Source organism: Coregonus lavaretus (assembly GCF_964263955.1).
Source record: "Coregonus lavaretus genome assembly, chromosome: 25".
In the NCBI taxonomy this organism is placed as follows: Eukaryota; Metazoa; Chordata; class Actinopteri; order Salmoniformes; family Salmonidae; genus Coregonus; species Coregonus lavaretus.
Window position 1 is genome coordinate 37,717,603 of NC_140012.1, and position 17,265 is coordinate 37,734,867.

The window sequence follows — 17,265 nt, forward strand, 5'->3', positions numbered from 1 at the left end:
TGGTTCACCCCAGACTTGACTGCCCTTGACCAGCACAAAAACATCCTGTGGTGTACTGCATTAGCATCGAACCGCCCCCGCGATATGCAACTTTTCAGGGAAGTCAGGAACAAATATACACAATCAGTTAGGAAAGCAAAGGCTAGCTTTTTCAAACAGAAATTTGCATCCTGTAGCACTAACACTGTAAAGTCCATGGAGAATAAGAGCACCTCCTCCCAGCTGCCCACTGCACTGAGGCAAGGAAACACTGTCACCACCGATAAATCTACGATAATTGAGAATTTCAATAAGCATTTTGCTACGGCTGGCCATGCTTTCCACCTGGCTTCCACTACCCCGGCCACCAGCTCTGCACCCTCCGCTGCAACTTTCCCATGGATGTAGTCTATCACAGTGCCATCTGTTTTGTCACCAAAGCCCCATATACTACCCACCATTGTGACCTGTACGCTCTCGTTGGCTGGCCCTCACTACATATTCGTCGCCAATCCCACTGGCTCCAGGCCATCTATAAATCTCTGCTAGGAAAATCCCTGCCTTATCTTAGCTCATTGGTCACCATAGCAACACCCACCCGTAGTATGCGCTCCAGCAGGTATATCTCACTGGTCATCCCCAAAGCCAACACCTCCTTTGGCCGCCATTCCTTCCAGTTCTCTGCTGCCAATGACTGGAACGAACTGCAAAAATCTCTGAAGCTGGAGATGCTTATCTCCCTCACTAACTTTAAGCATCAGTTGTCAGAGCAGCTTACCGATCACTGCACCTGTACACAGCCCATTCTTTAATTAGCCCACCCAACTACCTCATCCCCATATTGTTATTTATTTTGCTAATTTGCACCCCAGTATCTCTATTTGCACATCATCTTCTGCACATCTATCACTCCAGTGTTAATACTAAATTGTAATTATTTTGCACTATGGCCTATTTATTGCCTTACCTCCATAACTTGCTACATTTGCACACACTGTATATAGATTTTCTATTGTGTTTTTGACTGTATGTTTTGTTTATTCCATATGTAACTCTGTGTTGTTGTTGTTGTTTTTAATCGCACCGCTTTGCTTTATCTTGGCCAGGTCGCAGTTGTAAATGAGAACTTGTTCTCAACTGGCTTACCTGGTTAAATAAAGGTTAAATATAAAATAAAAAACACACACACCCACATACAATCATCATATACGTGGCTGCTACTCTGTTTATCATACAGTATATGTTGCACCTCACCTTACCCCTATACACATCTACCTCTATCACTCCAGTATTCCTGCACATTGTTAATATGTTATTGGAACTGACCCTGTATTTAGCTTCTTACTTTCTCATGTTCTTTGTATTTCCTATTCTTATTTCTTGTTTTTGTTCTACCTTGTGTTATTTTTAGATTACTGCATTGTTGGGTTTAGAGCTTGCAAGAAAGGCATTTCGCTGTACTTGTGCACATGACATTAAAACTTGAAAACTTGAAACTAAGACCATCTGCTAAATGACTAAAATGGCAAATGTAAATGTTTTACATACAGCTCTCATATTAATGTTTTTTTTTTTTTTATGGTGACCATTTTTTAAATGTTGATGTCACAAATGTATCATTTGTACAAATGTAGTTATTTTGTTACATTTGACTTTGTAAAACCTAGCAGTACTATTTATTTATTTGAGTAAGGTGGATATATAGCATTTGGCAAAAAAATATGATTATTTGTCTCTGAAATTAAATCATCAAGTGATAGATTTTAATTAGATAGTGAAAAAACACACCAATCTCGTTCATAATTTCTTTAAAAACAATAAAAGCTCATTTACCAACATTTTTGAAAATGGATATATAGTGTTTTGGAAATAAATATGTACTTAATAGGAGCTTAATACTTTTGTCAGTAGGAGCTTACGTAATTTGACATTGTATTGGAGAATCACCCCAGAACTCACTTTTCTTTTGAGTCACATTAAAGCTGAGCTACGTGAAAAGGTGAAACACTGGTCGCCCCAGGTGCAAGGTGAAACACTGGTCGCCCCAGGTGCAAGGTGAAACACTGGTCGCCCCAGGTGCAAGGTGAAACACTGGTCGCCCCAGGTGCAAGGTGAAACACTGGTCGCCCCAGGTGCAAGGTGAAACACTGGTCGCCCCAGGTGCATTTGTTGTTATTTTAGTTTTGTTGATTAAATGGATGTGAGGAGCGTCCAAACGGAGGTGAGCAGCATGGTAAAAAAAAAACGGCAGTGCATATTCTGCTGTTCTATCAATGATGTACAATGATTTCCGAGGGGAAAAAAACAGTGTTCGTTGTTTCAGTAACTTTTTTGTTGTGATAATATCCCAAACGGATGTGGCGGTTTCAGTATTAAGGATTCTGACTTGAATGCCTAAAATTGTCTTGAATGATCTCTCCCATCTTTCACAAAAATCAGGTTTTAGAGCAAAGGGGAAATCATTTCAGGTCACAAGGTCAAGATTGAAGCGACTGCAGTGCCTTTCAGTCATGGCAAATGTAGCCAATCTACCTTCATGTTTTTGGAAAACTGACAGACGGATGGGATGGGGTGGGTGGGAGGGACGGGGGGGTGGGGTGGGTGGGATGGACGTGTGGGGTGAGGTGGGGTGGGAGGGACGGGTGGGATGGGAGGGACGGGTGGGGTGGGACAGATGGAGTGGGGTGGGACAGATATGGTGGGGTGAGACAGATGGGGTGGGGTGGGAGGGACAGATGGGGTGGGGTGGGACAGATGGGGTGGGGTGGGTGGGACAGATGGAGTGGGGTGGGTGGGACAGATGGAGTGGGGTGGGACAGATGGGGTGGGGTGGGTGGGACAGATAGAGTGGGGTTGGTGGGACAGATGGAGTGGGGTGGGACATATGGGGTGGGTGGGGTTTTAAAGGACTGGGTATGTTGTACTGTTTCAATGTCTCTGTTCTCATATCTGAAAATCAAGAAAAAGAAGAAGAAGAAAAAGAAACCTTCTAAAGGAACCTTTACACGTAAACAGAGACTGTTAAGCAGAAGTTATACACTAAACCCACTTTTCCACTTTCCCATTTTTGTACGTCAAGTATGCTATTTGGAAACAGTGATGTCTAAGTGCTGGTTAATATGCATACTCTGAATTAACCAGGCAATCCCACAAGATAAACGTAGTTGTTTACAACACATGTTTTGAGGTAACCTAATACCAAGGTATCGTGGTTAAACTATGCCTACCTTGTTCTGGTCATTGACAGTCAACTCTTTCAGATATTGCTTGAAGGGGTTTGGATGAAACACTTCATCATAATTTTCCTCTGGCAATCTTGGGATAATATTGGCAGGTCGAATTACCCCAGGCTTGGTCTGTAATATTTGGAAAGGTTTGAAAATCTGTCTCGATTAATTTGCTTTTGTAGATAACGAAAACATAAGATCACGGTAAATATACACTTAATAAAGAAATAGTAAAGCATATGTGATGGTCAATCATTAGCATAACATAGTTTAAACAGATTTGACAGATTTGCAATAGAATAAATACCTTATAGGTATCTGCCAGTTTTCTCTCAACAGACGGTTGTAGGTTGAAGGTTGCCTGTAAAAAATAAAATATCAGCACATACTGTATATAATGTTGATGTACTTTGGATTTTTCCTACAGATGTAGGATCTTAATTTGAGCCAGTTTGCTACAGCAGGAAAATAATCCTGTAAGAACAGGTGAATTATAATGTTGATTATAGTTAATGGACATTTTCGTATCGGTTGACACATTTTTCGTAAGGGAAAATCAAGTCTACAATTTCAAAGTGGAAATTACAAACTTCAGAAGCCTTTTTAAACCTCAAATACACTACAAGCTTTACATTTCCTGAAATTCGCCTGCAACAGGGTGATCAAATTAAGATCCTACATACAGTATGTAATCATCAAAGTGTCAACTTGCTGCACAAAGAACTTGTCTTCCTTTGGTTAGAAAGAGTCTTTCTTTGGCTTCGATGACAATGGACTCTCAGACTTCTGTAAACTACTGAAGACAAAATCTTGAAAAGAACGATGGATCTCTCGATGTAAGATTCGTAAAGTTCAGTGCATATAAATGCAACTTTATGAAACATTCATGACTGGTTTTGTTTTGTCTTATCATGCAGTCCCGTTCCCCAGACAAAGCTGTCATGTTGTTGGCATGCTGAGATACTTCAGTAAATTGTTGTATTAATCCAAATATTTCCAGATATAGTCTATTAACTATAACCAACTATACCCCGTAATGGTATCATAAAAGCCTCCACAAGTCTCCACTCAGAAAACTTGAGCAAATCCCCTTCTCAAACATACACTATATGCAACAAAATGTTGATGTTCCCTATTGTTCCAAACTGCTTTCATATACAGGGTAACTCTAAAACTCATGAGGACAATCTTTTTCGGGATATTCTATTCATTTATTTTCTTACAAACACATACTGTATGAGAAATGAAAACATCACAACAAAGAACACCTCATGGATTGATCAAATAGTACATTGTGTAGTCATTTAATTACAGACACAGTAATTAGTCATCAAAGTTATTGTGTTTTCCAATGTGGCCATCAGATTAATCTTTTTGAAGCGTCTAAAAAGGTGTTTTTCCTTTAGGGAGTACGTTTGGATTTCCAGATGCACAATAACAAGCATTTTCATTTATTTTGGAATGTATCGTTTATCTCGCTAAGGGGACAAAACAAACATATGTATACTCACATATTTAGTTTCACGTCCCAATGACCTTGGCAATGATGTGTACCGCTACACGCAAGCAGAGAAACATAAATAATGAGAACTTTATGAGAAGACTATTCCTGGTAAAGTCAGTTTATCTAATTACGGTGCTGTTTATGTGTGGTAATTGTGGTGGTAATTGTGTAAGTAGACTGTCATGACCCTGCATGTCACCTTTTAATATTTGGACTATCTTTGTCTTTTCAATCCACCTTGTGTGACACATTGTGTAGCCATATTGAAGGGGATATTACCAGCATAATTATCGGCCAGTTAGAGGACCATCTCATTTCACATGATCAGTATCTGACCACACACACACACACACACACACACACACACACACACACACACACACACACACACACACACACACACACACAGACACACTCCAACCTACAAAGACAGTTGGAATAATGGATGTAGAAAGGGATATTATGCTACTGTACCTGTATGCAATGTAATGAGATTATTTGAGCTTTCACAGAGATTTACAGACATGCATGGTGATACAATGTTTTCCGTTGTGCATTAGATTGCCAAAGTGATAAGAGTGGATCACATTATTGCTTTCCAATAACTTCTGAGAAACTGAACAAAGCCTGAGATAAGAGATGAGCAACATACCAGACCTTTAAACAGACTGCTCACATAAGAGGGGTAAATAAATATTTTTGATAACACATCCACTGAACAGTAAATAAACAGTAGTGCCATCAGGGCATATACTCTCTTAAAACCAAGAGAGCCACTAACAGTTTTGAACCAGCATCAGTACAGCGTTTAAATGAAAATGTATTTGTGTGACGTACGTTTATCTCGTGTCTACTATACCTTGTAAGCATTTGTATCTGTCGTGTGAATGTTGCTGTTTTTTTTGTATTTGTTTTTTAATTTGTTATTTTTTTTTTGGGGGGGGGGGGGGGGGGGGTAGATCAGCTTAAATATTGCAGATAGATTGTAGCTTCCATCAATGTAATTGTCTGCATCACTTCCAATCCCCTATATATTTTTGGCAAATATATACACTACTAGTCAAAGGTTTGGACACACCTACTCATTCAAGGGTTTTTCTTTATTTTTACTATTTTTTACAATGTAGAATAATAGTGAAGACATAAGAACTATGAAATAACACATATGGAATCATGTAGTAACCAAAAAAGTCTTAAACAAATCAAAATATATTTTATATTTGAGATTCTTCAAATAGCCACCCTTTGCCTTGATGACAACATTGCACACTCATGGCATTCTCTCAACCAGCTTCATGAGGTAGTCACCTGGAATGCATTTCAATTAACAGGTGTGCCTTCTTAAAAGTTAATTTGTGGAATTAATGCATTTGAGCCAATCAGTTGTGTTGTGACAAGGTAGGGGGGTATACAGAAGATAACGCTATTTGGTAAAAGACCAAATCCATATGCTCAAATAAGCAAAGAGAAATTACAGTCCATCATTACTTTAAGACATGAAGGTCAGTCAATATGGAACATTTCAAGAACTTTGAAAGTTTCTTCAAGTGCGGTCGCAAAAACCATCAAGCGTTATGATGAAACTGGCTCTCATGAGGACAGCCACAGGAATGGAAGACCCAGAGTTACCTCTGCTGTAGAGGATAAGTTCATTAGAGTTACCAGCCTCAGAAATTGCAGCCCAAATAAATGCTTCACAGAGTTCAAGTCACAGACACATCTCAACATCATCTGTTCAGAGGGGACTGTTTGAATCAGGCCTTCATGGTCGAACTGCTGCAAAGAAACCAATACTAAAGGACACAAATAATAAGAAGAGACCTGCTTGGGCCAAGAAACATGAGCAATGGACATTAGACCATTGGAAATGTGTCCTTTGGTCTGGAGTCCAAATTTGAGATTTTTGGTTCCAACCACAATGTCTTTGTGAGACGCGGTGTGGGTGAATGGATGATCTCTGCATGTGTAGTACCCACCGTAAAGCATGGAGGAGGAGGTGTTATGGTGTGGGGGTGCTTTGCTGGTGACACTGTCTGTGATTTATTTAGAATTCAAGGCACACTTAACCAGCGTGGCTACCACTGCATTCTGCAGCGATATGCCATCCCATCTGGTTTGGGCTTAGTGGGACTATCATTTGTTTTTCAACAGGACAATGACCCAACACACCTCCAGGCTGTGTAAGGGCTATTTGACCAAGAAGAAGAGTGATGGAGTGCTGCATCAGATGACCTGGCCTCCACAATCCTCCGACCTCAACCCAATTGAGATGGTTTGGGATGAGTCGGACGGCATAGTGAAGGATAAGCAGCCAACAAGTGCTCAGCATATGTGGGAACTCCTTCAAGACTGTTGGAAAAGCATTCCATGTGAAGCTGGTTGAGAGAATGCCAAGAGTGTGCAAAGCTGTCATCAAGGCAAAGGGTGGCTATTTAAACAATCTCAAATATAAAACATATTTTGATGGACACAGTCTATTTTACAATAGTTCTATTTTGTTTGTTTTTAATCCTGTCCTTCCTCTACCCTCAACCTCTCCCATCTATTTCTGATGTCCATCCGGTTTGATTTTATTTGCCATATCTTTCAAACTGTGCTCTTTCACAAAAGTTCTTCACCTATAACCTATATACGTTTTACAGACACAGTATGTTTTACATGAGTTATCTTGTTGTTGTTAGTTGTTATTAGTCCCAACCTTCAGCTCCATTCAACCCCTCCCATCCATCTCAGAACACCATCCATATTGGATTTAAACTGTGCTGTGATGTTTCACAAAAGTTCTGAACCTTTCTATTATCATTGTTTCTACAGATTGTAAATTGAAAATATTTGTTTTTGCTAAAAGTATTATTATATTATTGATCAATTGACTATGACTTTTCAGATCACCCAGTAGTGATATCTGCAGAGTTAGCTCCAGGTAAATATTGCAATTCTTCAGCCATTCCTGGACCTGTGACCAAAAACAAGCTACATATGGACAGTACCAAAACAAATGATCTAATTATTCTGTCTCTTCGCAGCAAAATCTGCAGAGCTGGGAAGGTTGTATCCCCCATATAAATAACATTATATTGGTTGCAAGAACTGTGTATGCTAATTTAAATAGACAAAATTCTAAGTTTTGAATCCGGCGTAGTTTTGCATATCAGTTCATAAACCATGTGCCATGGAATCGTTACGTCAAAAATCTCTTCCCAACTATTTTGCAATCTATATGGCACAGCTGTCAATTTTTTGGTCCTTAAATGAAACGGACATATTTTTTTTATTTTTTTTATCACAATTTTCTTTAACCAATTATGGTCTTTAATGCAGGGCTGACAGACAAGTTTTCGCGGTAATGCTGCAATTAGTTGGTTGTAATTTTGGGTGGAGCAGAAATTTCCATATGTTTTTGTTAGCTGCATGTCCTACCTATGATATAATTTACGAAGATTATACTTTTTATTTTCTTTATTCAAAAACTGTTTTTTTATCAATTAGTATATTTGAGTTTAACCACTATATTTGTTGCATTATTTGTTCTGTCCGTTCTGGTGGATTAAATTGAAATTGCAACCAACTTTCTATGGCTTGTTTTAAAAATAGCGATATTTGGGAGATTATTTCCTTTTCAAATAACTGAAAGTAAGATGTTGTAATCTGAATAAAGGGAAAATGGCCATTCTTGAACATAGGGTGAGACATTCTTGCTAATTTGCTAGAGAAAGAGTTTGGATTTAAGTATAACTTTTGTATGACTGAAGCCTTTAGTGAGAGATACAGTGGAGAAAAAAAGTATTTAGTCAGCCACCAATTGTGCAAGTTCTCCCACTTAAAAAGATGAGAGAGGCCTGTAATTTTCATCATAGGTACACGTCAACTATGACAGACAAAATGAGAAATAAAAATTCCAGAATATCACATTGTAGGATTTTTAATGAATTTATTTGCAAATTATGGTGGAAAATAAGTATTTGGTCAATAACAAAAGTTTCTCAATACTTTGTTATATACCCTTTGTTGGCAATGACACAGGTCAAACGTTTTCTGTAAGTCTTCACAAGGTTTTCACACACTGTTGCTGGTATTTTGGCCCATTCCTCCATGCAGATCTCCTCTAGAGCAGTGATGTTTTGGGGCTGTCACTGGGCAACACAGACTTTCAACTCCCTCCAAATACTTTCTATGGGGTTGAGATCTGGAGACTGGCTAGGCCACTCCAGGACCTTGAAATGCTTCTTACGAAGCCACTCCTTCGTTGCCCGGGCGGTGTGTTTAGGATCATTGTCATGCTGAAAGACCCAGCCACGTTTCATCTTCAATGCCCTTGCTGATGGAAGGAGGTTTTCACTCAAAATCTCACAATACATGGCCCCATTCATTCTTTCCTTTACACGGATCAGTCGTCCTGGTCCCTTTGCAGAAAAACAGCCCCAAAGCATGATGTTTCCACCCCCATGCTTCACAGTAGGTATGGTGTTCTTTGGATGCAACTCAGCATTCTTTGTCCTCCAAACACGACGAGTTGAGTTTTTACCAAAAAGTTATATTTTGGTTTCATCTGACCATATGACATTCTCCCAATCCTCTTCTGGATCATCCAAATGCACTCTAGCAAACTTCAGACGGGCCTGGACATGTACTGGCTTAAGCAGGGGGACACGTCTGGCACTGCAGGATTTGTGTCCCTGGCGGCGTAGTGTGTTACTGATGGTAGGCTTTGTTACTTTGGTCCCAGCTCTCTGCAGGTCATTCACTAGGTCCCCCCGTGTGGTTCTGGGATTTTTGCTCACCATTCTTGTGATCATTTTGACCCCACGGGGTGAGATATTGCGTGGAGCCCCAGATCGAGGGAGATTATCAGTGGTCTTGTATGTCTTCCATTTCCTAATAATTGCTCCCACAGTTGATTTATTCAAACCAAGCTGCTTACCTATTGCAGATTCAGTCTTCCCAGCCTGGTGCAGGTCTACAATTTTGTTTCTGGTGTCCTTTGACAGCTCTTTGGTCTTGGCCATAGTGGAGTTTGGAGTGTGACTGTTTGAGGTTGTGGACAGGTGTCTTTTATACTGATAACAAGTTCAAACAGGTGCCATTAATACAGGTAACGAGTGGAGGACAGAGGAGTCTCTTAAAGAAGAAGTTACAGGTCTGTGAGAGCCAGAAATCTTGCTTGTTTGTAGGTGACCAAATACTTATTTTCCACCATAATTTGCAAATAAATTCATAAAAAATCCTACAATGTGATTTTCTGGATTTTTTTTCTTCTAATTTTGTCTGTCATAGTTGACGTGTACCTATGATGAAAATTACAGGCCTCTCTCATCTTTTTAAGTGGGAGAACTTGCACAATTGGTGACTGACTAAATACTTTTTTCCCCCACTGTATAATGCTTTAATATTTAATCATTTCTGCCCTCTGAATTCATAATCATTATATAAATAGGCCCGTTTAATTTTGTCTGGCTTTCCATTCCAAATAAAATGGAATATTTTTTTCTCGTATAATTTCAAAAACTGTTCGCTAGGTGTAGCCAAGACCATAAGCAAATAGGTACACTGGGACTAAAGAGTTAATCAGGGTGATTTTTCCACAAATAGACAGGTATTTACCTTTCCGTGGTAGCAAGATCTTATCTATTTTTGCAAACGTTCTATTAAAGTTTATTGGAGTGAGATCATTTCTTTCTTTCGGGATATGTATACCGAGTATATCCTCATCACCATCAGACCATTTTATTGGTAAACTACACAGTAATGTAAAAGTTGTATTTTTTTGTGATCCAATACGTAATATAGTAGACTTATCATAATTTGGTTTTAATCCAGAGAGGTTAGAAAAATGATCTAGATCCTCTATGAGGCTGTGGAGGGATCCAAGTTGTGGATTTAAAAGAAAACATGAATCATCAGCGTACAACAACACCTTTGTTTTTAAGCCCTGGATTTCTAATCCCTTGATATTATTATTGGATCTGATTTTAATAGCTAACATTTCGATGGCCATAATAAATATATATGTCGATAGTGGACAACCTTGTTTTACTCCGCTTGACAGTTTAAAACTTTCGGAGAAGTGGCCATTATTTACTATTTTACACCTAGGGTTACTATACATGATTTTAACCCATTTTATAAGAGATTCTCCAAAATTGAAATGTTCTAGGCATTTATATATAAACTCCAGTCGTACTTTATCAAAAGCCTTTTAAAGTCAGCTATGAATACCAGGCCTGGTTTCCCATATTTTTCATAGTGTTCTATTGTTTCCAATACTTGCCATATATTATCACCAATCTATCGTCCATGTAAAAAACCTGTCTGATTAGAATGAATAACGTCCGACAATACCTTTTAAATTCTATGCGCTATACATTTTGCTAGAATCTTTGCATCACAACACTATGAAAGGGGCCTCCAATCTTTTTTAATGGACTGGATCTTTATATTTACCACTTGTATCCTGTTTCAGTAATAATGAAATCAGACCTTCTTGTTGAGTGTCTGATAATCTACCATTTACATAGGAGTGGTTAAAACATGCTAATAACGGTCCTCTGAGTATATCAAAAAAGGTTTGGTATACCTCAACTGGTATGCCATCCAGCCCTGGAGTTTTCCTGGACTTAAAGGCTTTAATTGCATGAAGAAGTTCCTCCTCTGTAATTTCGCCTTCACATGAATCTTTCTGTACGGCTGTTAATTTTACATTATCAATAGAAAAAAAATCTGTACAATTAGCTTCGGTTAGAGGAGATGGAGGAGACTGAAACTAAAACATATGCTTAAAGTACTTTGCTTCCTCTTTCAAAATATCAATTGGTGAATCATGGGTGACTCTGTCATTTGTGACCCGTGTAGCTCAGTTAGTAGAGCATGGCGTTTGCAACACCAGGGTTGTGGGTTTGATTCCCACGGGGGGCCAGTATGAAAAATGTATGCACTCACTAACTGTAAATCGCTCTGGATAAGAGCGTCTGCTAAATGACTAAAATGTAAAATGTAAATTTAACCAGTTTTCAGGAAATTATTTTTGGTAGCATTTCTATGTTGAAGATAAAAAAATAATTTGGTGCATTTTTCCCCATATTCCATCCAGTTTGGTTTATTTTTTATATTATCTTACACTTGATCTTTCTTGAATAAGTTCCTCCATTCCTTTTTGTTATTCTGAGCCTCTATGGTACAGTTTTTATTGCTGTCTTTCTGTTCTGTTAGACCTTCTATTTCCTTTGTTAGTATGGATTCTTTTGACATAAATTGCTTTTGTTTTCGAGATGAGTACTGAATTGCATGGCCTCTAAAGGCACATTTAAAAGTGTCCCATACAATAAGGGGATTTGCTGTACCTATGTTATGACGGAAAAATTCAGTTATAAATTCCTCTGTCCTAGTTAAAAACAAGTTAGCATCCAATAGGCTTTGATTAAATGTCCAATATCCTCGCCCACATGGAAATTCAGTAAGAGTAATGTATATGCCAATTATCTGATGATCATTCTGTCCCCTATCAACACTTTTTAAACTTTTGTTGCCAACGAGAATGACATAAGGAAGAAGTCAAGACGACTAGCTTGATTGAGCCTCTGCCATGTATACATCACTAGGTCAGGATATTTAAGCCTCAATATATCCACTAGTTCCAATATATCCATGACATTCATGATTTCCTTAAGAGCATGGGGGTGATAGTTTGTAGTGTGATTTGCTTTACGGTCCATTGAGGTATTTAAAACAGTATTATAATCTCCCACCATAATAATAGAGTCTTGTATTGCTTGCAGGGTTGATAATTTATTATATATACAGTGGGGAGAACAAGTATTTGATACACTGCCGATTTTGCAGGTTTTCCTACTTACAAAGCATGTAGAGGTCTGTAATTTTTATCATAGATACACTTCAACTGTGAGAGACGGAATCTAAAACAAAAATCCAGAAAATCACATTATATGATTTTTAAGTAATTAATTAGCATTTTATTGCATGACATAAGTATTTGATCACCTACCAACCAGTAAGAAATCCGGCTCTCACAGACCTGTTAGTTTTTCTTTAAGAAGCCCTCCTTTTCTCCACTCATTACCTGTATTAACTGCACCTGTTTGAACTCGTTACCTGTATAAAAGACACCTGTCCACACACTCAATCAAACAGACTCCAACCTCTCCACAATGGCCAAGACCAGAGAGCTGTGTAAGGACATCAGGGATAAAATTGTAGACCTGCACAAGGCTGGGATGGGCTACAGGACAATAGGCAAGCAGCTTGGTGAGAAGGCAACAACTGTTGGCGCAATTATTAGAAAATGGAAGAAGTTCAAGATGATGGTCAATCACCCTCGGTCTGGGGCTCCATGCAAAATCTCACCTCGTGGGGCATCAATGATCATGAGGAAGGTGAGGGATCAGCCCAGAACTACACGGCAGGACCTGGTCAATGACCTGAAGAGAGCTGGGACCACAGTCTCAAAGAAAACCATTAGTAACACACTACGCCGTCATGGATTAAAATCCTGCAGCACACGCAAGGTCCCCCTGCTCAAGCCAGAGCATGTCCAGGCCCGTCTGAAGTTTGCCAATGACCATCTGGATGATCCAGAGGAGGAATGGGAGAAGGTCATGTGGTCTGATGAGACAAAAATAGAGCTTTTTGGTCTAAACTCCACTCGCCATGTTTGGAGGAAGAAGAAGGATGAGTACAACCCCAAGAACACCATCCCAACGTGAAGCATGGAGGTGGAAACATCCTTCTTTGGGGATGCTTTTCTGCAAAGGGGACAGGACGACTGCACCGTATTGAGGGGAGGATGGATGGGGCCATGTATCGCAAGATCTTGGCCAACAACCTCCTTCCCTCAGTAAGAGCATTGAAGATGGGTCGTGGGTGGGTCTTCCAGCATGACAACGACCCGAAACACACAGCCAGGGTGACTAAGGAGTGGCTCCGTAAGAAGCATCTCAATGTCCTGGAGTGGCCTAGCCAGTCTCCAGACCTGAACCCAATAGAAAATCTTTGGAGGGAGCTGAAAGTCCGTATTGCCCAGCGACCGCCCCGAAACCTGAAGGATCTGGAGAAGGTCTGTATGGAGGAGTGGGCCAAAATCCCTGCTGCAGTGTGTGCAAACCTGGTCAAGACCTACAGGAAATGTATGATCTCTGTAATTGCAAACAAAGGTTTCTGTACCAAATATTAAGTTCTGCTTTTCTGATGTATCAAATACTTATGTCATGCAATAAAACGCAAATTAATTACTTAAAAATCATACAATGTGATTTTTGGATTTTTGTTTTAGATTCCGTCTCTCACAGTTGAAGTGTACCTATGATAAAAATTACAGACCTCTACATGCTTTGTAAGTAGGAAAACCTGCAAAATTGGCAGTGTATCAAATACTTGTTCTCCCCACTGTATTTTCAAAGAAGCGTGGATCATCATTATTTGGTCCGTAAAGGTTAATGAGCCATATCTGTTTATAGTCCAATAACATATTTAAAATCATACATCTACCTTGCGGATCTGTTTGGACAATTTGCACTTTCAGATCAAAATTATTGTTAATTAATATCATCACCCTTTTTGAGTTTCTTTGCCCATGGGAGAAGTATATTTCTCCCCCCCAGTCCTTTTTCCACACAACTTCCTCTAAAATTGTTGAATGAGTTTCCTGTAAACAATAGATATTATATACCTTCTCTTTGAGCCAGGTAAATATTGTTATTATTTTCTTATTATCTGCTAAGCAATTACAATTATAACTAGTGAATGTTGCTGTTTGTACGTTTACTATATATCTTTATCTTTAGTAGGCCGTCATTGTAAATAAGAATTTGTTCTTAACTGACTTCCCGGACCTAGTTAAATAAAGGTTAAATAAATAAATTAAATATTGCCACAACTGAAGTTCCTTCTGGGGAAAAAAAGTTGTTATATTCTATTCAACATATTACTGTGAGTGCTTCTTACATTGGAAGTTTTTCTTGGTAAGCTCTTCTCATGATTTTTGTCATTGTTATTGAGCACCCCTCCCTTTCCTTTGTTTGCTGAAGTGCTAAGGCCCACCTGAACTGCTTTTTACATACCTTTGGTGCACATTTGTCCCTTGATTCCCTGGGGTGTGCAAGGGCAGGAGATACTTGGCGCTGAAAGATGGCAAAAGTAATCATAAAAGAGAACACTTCATTTGATCTCTTCCATTTTGGTTCAAGTGAGTGCAGGGAAATACAAAATTCACCATTGGAATGGGGTCCTCTAACACTTGGTCAATGACAGCATACAGATCTTTTGACTGCTTTCGCAACTGTGCAGGGGAACACATCTGTAGAGAGAACCAGCAGTTAAATCAGCATTCTTGCAGTATATAGGCAAGGCTATAGTTACTTTAATATTCTAAATGAGACCTTTATCATCAGTCTAGATAGTCCTGCAATATATGGTTTTAAAATAGAAATTAGCACTTTACTTTAGAACTGACTAAATTGGTTTCAGAACACTTCAGAGAAAACATTTGACTTGTTTTTACAGTACAGATGCTCAGTTGCCTCAAAGTCAAATACATCTACAGTACATGTGCAAAATGTGTAAAGAAAAGTTGTGGCAATCAAGCATCTATATTTTTCTGGTATTTTTCAAGGTTCATAGAATACATTTACAAAATAATTACAATAATAATAAGTACACAGTGTCTTAGGAATCAGAGACCACACTGTTCTGCACTGTACTCCACTGTACTGTACCTCTGCATGTGTGTCTTCTTGCTTACGTATGTCCACTGGGTCCTGTGAATCTCCTTCTTTGTCCACTTGATCATCAATTGCCTGTGAAAGCAACATAGATTGAGATGAAAACATCAATGGACACAACATGCAGGACAGTACAGTACATACAGGTGTAGGATCTACATTTTATCACCCTGTTGTGTGAGAATTTTCCTGATCTGCACATACTGTATGAAATTCTTTCTTCATAGTACATGTTCTATTCCTTTGTCAAGTGATCTACACAGAATGAGGAGGACAACCTTCAAGGTTTAACAAACATTTTTTGTTATTCAATGGAGCATGTTTTAATGTATTTTCTGTTGAATCAACATTTGTAAAGCGATTGAGGATGTCAGGCATTTTGTAAAGATTCCTGTCTTCCACTTCTATCCTCAGTACGAAGTATATCAACACTGTCACAAGCAAAATCAAAGGTAAACCATTTTCTGTATTAACAAAAGAAACTCGTTCCAATTATGTTGTCTAAATGTAGTGACTCTTTCCAAGAAGCATTTTATTATTTTATGTTATTCCTCAATTTTACTGATTAAAACAGACTCATTTCAGTCACTCAAAATGCTTCAATTTTTCCTTCCTCAACTTGATGCCCCAAAATCGGAATACACTGTTGAACTTAAAGGGGCAATCAGCAGTTACTGCATACATTTTTGGAAATTAATGATGTGTACCCATTGATTCTTGAAGAATATAACTGATAAATGCCTCATGAGCTTAGTTAAACTGTCATACCCCATCAGAACCCAAAATGTAAGCATATTGTACTCCATTGTTTGTAAACAAAGTAAATGTCAACAAATGATACATAGCCTCAAAACATGATTAAAACTGTAATGTTGATATCATGGATGTTCAGTCCTTGCATCCATAACTCTGTCTATAATTTTGAGTGGTTCCATTTCTCCAGCCCTATCTGTCAGCTTTTTACCAAAACAAGGGCAGGGAAAACACTGTGTTATTGTTTCTACTGCTGATTGATCCAGGTCAGGTGTGTCTGGATCAACCATAATTTGGCAGCTGTTTAATTGTTCATGTTTCTGGCTGATTGTCAATTAGCAATGAGATAGAGATATTGGGTTTTCAACAGAAACATCTGCAGACTGTGCTCACCTGCTGGTCCAACAGAAGGGTGTTTGTGGGAATTGCAGCGAGGGCTTTGTAGCTTAACTTGATCTTGTGTGGCTAGAGTTGAGAGGGATGGGAGGAGGGATGTGAAAAATAGACAACGAAATCTTATTTATAGTGCTATTCCCAGGCTGGCCTATGCTAGACATTTTCAAAATGATTACATTTCTCAATGTAACAATACAGTCCTGTTTAGACATAATGCATGTGAACACTTCAACATTTTCATGAAAAAACCTTTGACTAACTGTCTAACTCTGACAAGCAAATATGGCAGTTGGGAACCAAGGACAATATAGTTGCTGTTAGAGGTTGTAAGTTAGCAAGATCATGTTTAGCCGAGCGGCATCTTGCCAGATACTCAATCATCCTTACAGTACTAGATGTCTGTCACAGGACATGAATAGTTTCCTTTGTCCTTGTTTACTTTAATCATGCAGGTGGCATGTGATTGGACTGCGTGCCAGCATGCAGAGTAGCTACCTTTCTTTTTGTCTCAAGGGAGTCTGACATCTCCCTCCATAGGCATGGAGAGGGCGTGGAGCGCAGGGAGAGAGAGGGAGACGGGGTGAGGTCACGGGTCGGGGGCGCCGGAGAGGGGGAAAGGGTGAAGCGGTCGGGTGTAGTGGGGGGAGTGGGGGGCTTAGGTGATGGACATCCTGGG

The 17,265-nt window shown here is 39.1% G+C and overlaps 1 protein-coding gene across 2 annotated transcripts in view; it reads right to left on the reverse strand.

Moving 5' to 3' along the window:
- Nucleotides 1–17,265, reverse strand: part of mlip (muscular LMNA-interacting protein) — a 31,978-nt gene that overhangs the window by 9,268 nt on the left and 5,445 nt on the right. For both annotated transcript variants that reach the window (XM_084141284.1, XM_084141285.1), the window contains exons 4-10: nt 16,587–16,658; nt 15,435–15,515; nt 14,933–15,016; nt 14,781–14,840; nt 4,718–4,762; nt 3,514–3,567; nt 3,207–3,335 (exon numbers count right to left, since the gene is read on the reverse strand). In XM_084141284.1, the coding sequence (XP_083997410.1) occupies nt 3,207–3,335; nt 3,514–3,567; nt 4,718–4,762; nt 14,781–14,840; nt 14,933–15,016; nt 15,435–15,515; nt 16,587–16,658 (525 nt within the window). The remainder of the gene's footprint in view (nt 1–3,206; nt 3,336–3,513; nt 3,568–4,717; nt 4,763–14,780; nt 14,841–14,932; nt 15,017–15,434; nt 15,516–16,586; nt 16,659–17,265) is intronic.